We start from the raw sequence: 5,677 nt of genomic DNA, 5'->3' as shown, positions 1-5,677 counted from the left end.
AGTTTGGTTGACAGAGAAAGACAATTACTTGCCAACTTGATGTTTTGTGCATCCTCGAGAGCTCAACCCACAAAGCACAGAGAGCCGGCCGAGTTCTTTTGTGCTCACGTGAAATTGCCACCTGCTTAGGATAGATCATAATACTAGTGTATTTCCATCAATGGAATTTCAATCATCAAACAGAAAAATCCAAAACTGCTAAAGACCTTTTACTCGCGAGCACCTCATTAATCACTTGATTATGAATTTTGATTTGTGGTGTCTGGTGCGGTTTGATGGTTGGGAGTCGAGACTGGAGTGGCATTTGATAGTAGTTAGAAACCTGGGTTACCTTGATAGTCTAAAATAGGGGCGCCTCGACAAAAAAATCCAGAATGGTCTTTATTTGCAAGCAGCCTAGAGTCCTAGACATAAAATTCCTAAGTGGGCACAGGAAGTTCTGACGTGGAATTTGTGAAAAAGAAAGGAAAAAAATTAACAAGTTTATATGTTCCTTGTCTAGAGAGGTGAAACAGGAAAAGTTCCTTGTCTAGAGAGGTACCGAGAAATACCACGGAGGAGATAGTCCGGACATCGACGGCATGACTTGCACATGGTTCGCTTATGCGGTTTGATTAAAAAAAAAATGGAGATACTGGACAGTCGCTGTTTACCCGGGTCTACACAGAACGTGGAATGATATCAATCCAACATGGCGCCCAAGTTTCGCCCACAAATCATATTAGACACCGGCTGTTTATAACTTTATGTGCTGTACAGAATGTCCAAGTGATTAAGTGATTTTTGGCTCTTCTCCAGTATTTATTATATGAATATGTTTCAAGACAGTTTGAAAGAGACCTACGCACCTTTCTGCCAGCAAATAAGTCATTCGGCTGCTTTCTAAGATTCTATTGAACTAACACCACTGGCACCTGCTGCATTACAAATTTACAACACTGCGTGATGCCAACTGTGAGTGGGTCCATCGGGCCATTGCTTAGTTTCATTACTGAAATTTAGAGATTATATTTGTTCTCATCCTTTGGTAACAGATTCTTTACCATCTCAAAGAGATTACAACATTCTTCGTATGCTATCTTCAGTGCGTTCCCTATGTCTTCAAGACACAGAGAAGCAGATTTAGAAAATATGACACCAGAAGTGTTAGTTTTAGAATTGACAAATGCTATCCCGCACCGTTTTGTGGGAAGCTATCCCGCTCAAGCGGACTTCTTTACCGTTAGATGATCAAATCAACGGTTAGATTCGCATTCAGGAAAGGACCCACCACTTTCAGGAGAGATCCCCATTTTCCCTAAAGGTTTCAAGGCTGTTAGATCTGGATTTTAGCGTGATCCAACGGTAAAGAAGCCGCTTGAGCGGGATAGCTACCCGCAAAATGGTGCGGGAGAGCATTGCTCTTTAGAATTTCCATTTTCCATCACCACCAACGAGTGAAAAAGAAGAAAATATTTAACAAAATGAAGACTCCAAATTCTGCAGGAAAGAGAATTTCTGGATTAAGAAAAAAAACCCACGAAGTGTGGGAGTTGGAAGATTTAGATGAAGTAACAACCCAAAGAAGAAGAGCAAACGTGGATTTGGTGGGGCCTAAAACCAGAAATACATCAACAACAGAAATTGGAACTTCTCCTTCCTTTTAAATCTCTCTCTGAACTTCTTCCCGAATCTGATCTTCCTGCCAGCATTCTCACCTCCCATCAGCAGACGTAAACGTATCAGCAAACCCTGATGGTCGAGTGGGGATGCTGGTCCGGGTGTTATCCACACTAGCAAGGAAAGAAGACGTTGCTTCAAGATTGCTACTGCTTCCCTCGAATTGCTGCCATTTTTTAAGTGCTTGAGGAAGTGTCATATCGAGATCGATTCCATACATGTCTTCATCATCTGGTTCTGCTGGTTTCCAAAGTTCCACCAGAGACGATATTGTGTTTACTATGTGACTCATATCAGGTCTTTGATAAGGTTCCCTTGCACAGCAGTGACCAGCTAGTTCTGAGACAGTTTTAATGGTCACCATTGTCTCTTCAGTGATGTCGATTGTAGGGTCAATTGCTTTAGAGAAGTTTTCTTTGCTGAGGTGCATTCTTCGGAACCAAGACACTAAGTGCATGCTCTCTTCTGGTTGGGTTTCGTCAAGTGCCTTTCTACCTGTTATTAGCTCCATTAAAATCACACCGAAACTGTACACGTCAACCTTGGTCGTTACTCTTCCAGTTGCTGTCAAACAGAAAGAGAATACATCAGTAGGTTGATTAACCTGACAAAACAATTGTCGTAAAAAAAGTTGACAGTATTGACTTTATATTTGGTGAATAATCAAAGGGATCTCTTGGTAAACCAAACACATAAGTATATGATTCCAATGTCTGTGCCTAAGAACTGACTTCCGAAAATGTGTGATGGTCAATTAAATATTAAGGTTCTTGGGTGTCTGAATCTAAGAGTTATCTTTATCTAAATGTGTAATCAAACGAAGTAAAATCTGAGATGTCTAAGAATTAAGACATCTTTCAAACAAAGTTAATTAAGGCAAGACAATATTGACAAGATTAGTAACTAAATGGAATCATACAACATCTTTCAAACAAATTAAATGTGTAAATGTGTAATGAAAGACCATGTAACTCAATCTAATTGACCGCCAAGTAGAAAATCAGAGACTAGATCTAGAACTTAGATGCAGACTCACTGTTCTACTTCTACGCGCAGTTTGAAAAGTTTTGCACCTGTGGCTCGTTAAGAATACTAACAACCTTTGAAACCAGCAACTCTCCTAATACAGCTTATGTTTGATAGTTTACTTGAGAATTCGAAACAATTGCTATGTGTGATACGATTGTTTCTAAACTTTCCAGAAAAAACAAATGCTTCTCAGTCTAAGCAGTAAGCATGTATTATACAGTTAAACACAATTAGAAACAAATGCTTCTCAGTCTAAGCAGTAATTGCATATTCTCAGAAAGCAAATAACTTACCTGCATATTCTGGGGCAAGATATCCAAAAGTTCCAGCAAGTTTTGTTTCAACAGAAAACTTCCCAGTAGGAGCATTACGAACAAGACCGAAATCAGCTACCTTAGCCCTCATGTCATCACCTAGAAGAATGTTTGAGGGTTTAAGGTCTCTGTGGATGAAACTTTGTTGGGCTAAACCATGAAGATACTCAACACCCCTAGCAACGTCTAACGCAATGCTTAACCTTCTAGTCCAATCAAGAGGCTTAAACACTCCTTCATTCCAATTAAAAAGATGTTGACTAAGAGTTCCTTGTGGCATATACTCATAAACAAGCAGCCTTTCATTTCCATCCAAACAGTATCCAAGAAGAGCAACAAGATGGCGATGACGAACTTTAGTAAGAACAGCAATTTCAGACATGAACTCGTGCAATCCTTTACCACTCATAACTCCACCTTCCATTCTTTTGACTGCAATCCTTGTTCCATCATCTAGTTCCCCTTTGTAAACTGTTCCAAATCCACCCCGACCTAAAATATTCTCTTGACTAAAATTGTTCGTAACGTTTCTCAACACTTGAATTGAAATCACCATATTTCCTGCTTCAACAACATGTGTATCACTTGGGCCGCTGCTTGCTTGGCTGTAGTTTTCACTTGATCCACCAGCATTCGCAGTTGAACCTGTAACAGTAATCTTGAGGATCTCAGGATCAGATCCTGAGTGGCGAGGATGGACCACCATTGCGTTGGGGCTTTGAACTCTACCAAACCGCTTTTGTTTTCTTTTGTACAGACAGAAACAGATCATTCCAAGCAAAGCAAATATAAAAACTCCCCCAAATACAGAACCCACAATGGCTCCTACTGAAATCGACGATTTCTTGCTTCTACCCCTTGAAGGACCAGGGTCGCTACCTGAAGGACCAGGTGAACCACCAGATGGGCTTCCTGGAGGTGAAGGGATATCCTTCCCAATTTCTGGGTTTCCAGTTGTCCTCACTTCCACATTATTACGAAAATCTGGTATCTTTCCAGAAAGCTGATTGTTTGAAACATCAAGTAATTCGAGATTAGGCAGATCCTTCAGCTCTTCTGGAATAGTACCAGTTAGGTTATTGTCAGCAAGAACAATTCTTTTTAGTGATTTAAGCGACGCAATATCAGGAGAAATGGAACCAGTAAGATCAGATTTCTGAAAATTAAGACGAGTAATATCTCTACCATCGCAACTGATTCCCAAATACTGGTTACAAGGATCACTTCCCTTCCAATTTTGTGCAAACTTAAGAGGATAACCCAGCGACTTCGCAAAAGAAAGTAATGTATTGACACGGTGATCACAATCACCAGGAGTAGACTTACAGAAGCTGTTTGTTTCCACCTTCAAGTCTAATGTCACAGAACTATCAAATTCAGGTACAGGCCCTTGAAGCTGATTATTTGTCAAGCTTAAGATTTGCAGACTTTTAAGACCCGTTAGAGATGAAGGAACAGGACCCGTAAACAGGTTATCTCTTAGATTTAATTCCTTCAGGTTACTTAGATTTGTGAAATCAGGTAAAGGCCCAGAAAACTTGTTAGTTTGTAACCAAACTTGGGACAAAGATTTCATATTCGACAGAACACTGATATTTCCAATGAGTTTGGTAGCACTTGCCTGTCCGTTCAACCAAAGAGATTGTATAGAAGAAGTAGCAAAACTTTTAGGAAGTCCAGCTTCAAGGTTATTATTAGCCACATGGAATGATTGTAAAGCAGGAAAACTATCTTGGTCAAAGAAATCAGGGATTTTCCCTATAATATTAGCTGAATTAGCAGAAAAATTTACAATCGTTGAAGCACTTTTGAAACTATCAGGAATTTCCCAAGATGTAAAAGGATTGCCATCTAAATCAATCGCTTGAATCGAAGTAAGCCCAGAAAAGAAATCAAGAGGAATGGAAGAGAACTTATTATTACTTACCACTACTACTTGTAATGAACTCAACCCACTTAAGCTTGGTAGATCCCCGGAGATTTGATTCCCTTGGAGTTCTAACCTTTCCAAAGATGTTAACTTCTTCAGACTGCTTGGAAGAGTACCAGTAAGACCTGAATTTTTAAGTTGAATCCGCGTAACCCTATTTTCATTACAATAAATGTCTACCCATTTACAAGGATCTGGATCAGACCATCCTAGATCTTTTGGAGAGCTCAAACCCTTCTGTAATTCAACCATTACATCAACATCATTAGGGTTTGTTTGAGAGTTTACAGTGAGTAATAGTAATGGAAATAGCAGGAGAAATAGGGTCAAAACCCTAAGTTGGAAATGGGTTTTTTTCATGATAATCTGAAATGAAAGAACTGAAAAGCTAGGTTGTTTCTGAGTTGCAGAGGTAGATATTTCTCTCTTGTTTAGGGTTTTGATCTTTTTAGGTTGAGCATTGTAGTTTACAGAAGACAAAAGACGCGTAGAAAAGAAAAGGAAAAAGAACTGAAATGGTAACCAGAGAGAAGAGTGTATCTACAATGTGCTGGTGAGCTGTATTGACCTACTGGATACTCCATTACTAGGATAACAGTGTCCGTGATTGAGACCAGCACATGTACGTGGGACCCTGTAGAGAAAGAGAACTAGGACCAACCACTGTCACACCATATCTCACTCTACTCTAGAGGAGAGAAAAGCACCAGAAAAAAAATGTGGCATTTTCCTTACCCTTGTACAA

The 5,677-nt window shown here is 39.7% G+C and overlaps 1 protein-coding gene across 1 annotated transcript; it reads right to left on the bottom strand.

Moving 5' to 3' along the window:
* Window positions 1–1,471: 1,471 nt before the first annotated feature.
* LOC113303134 (receptor protein kinase TMK1-like) lies at window positions 1,472–5,476 on the bottom strand. Its single transcript, XM_026552135.1, has 2 exons — window positions 2,982–5,476; window positions 1,472–2,223 (listed from the first exon to the last, which is right to left on the bottom strand). The coding sequence occupies exons 1-2, from the start codon at window positions 5,290–5,292 to the stop codon at window positions 1,694–1,696; spliced, it is 2,841 nt and encodes a 946-aa protein (XP_026407920.1). The 5' UTR covers window positions 5,293–5,476; the 3' UTR covers window positions 1,472–1,693.
* Between the last annotated feature and the right edge of the window lie 201 nt (window positions 5,477–5,677).

The sequence above is a fragment of the Papaver somniferum genome, chromosome 8, assembly GCF_003573695.1.
Source record: "Papaver somniferum cultivar HN1 chromosome 8, ASM357369v1, whole genome shotgun sequence".
In the NCBI taxonomy this organism is placed as follows: Eukaryota; Viridiplantae; Streptophyta; class Magnoliopsida; order Ranunculales; family Papaveraceae; genus Papaver; species Papaver somniferum.
This window is presented reverse-complemented; position numbering and strand designations above follow the sequence as displayed.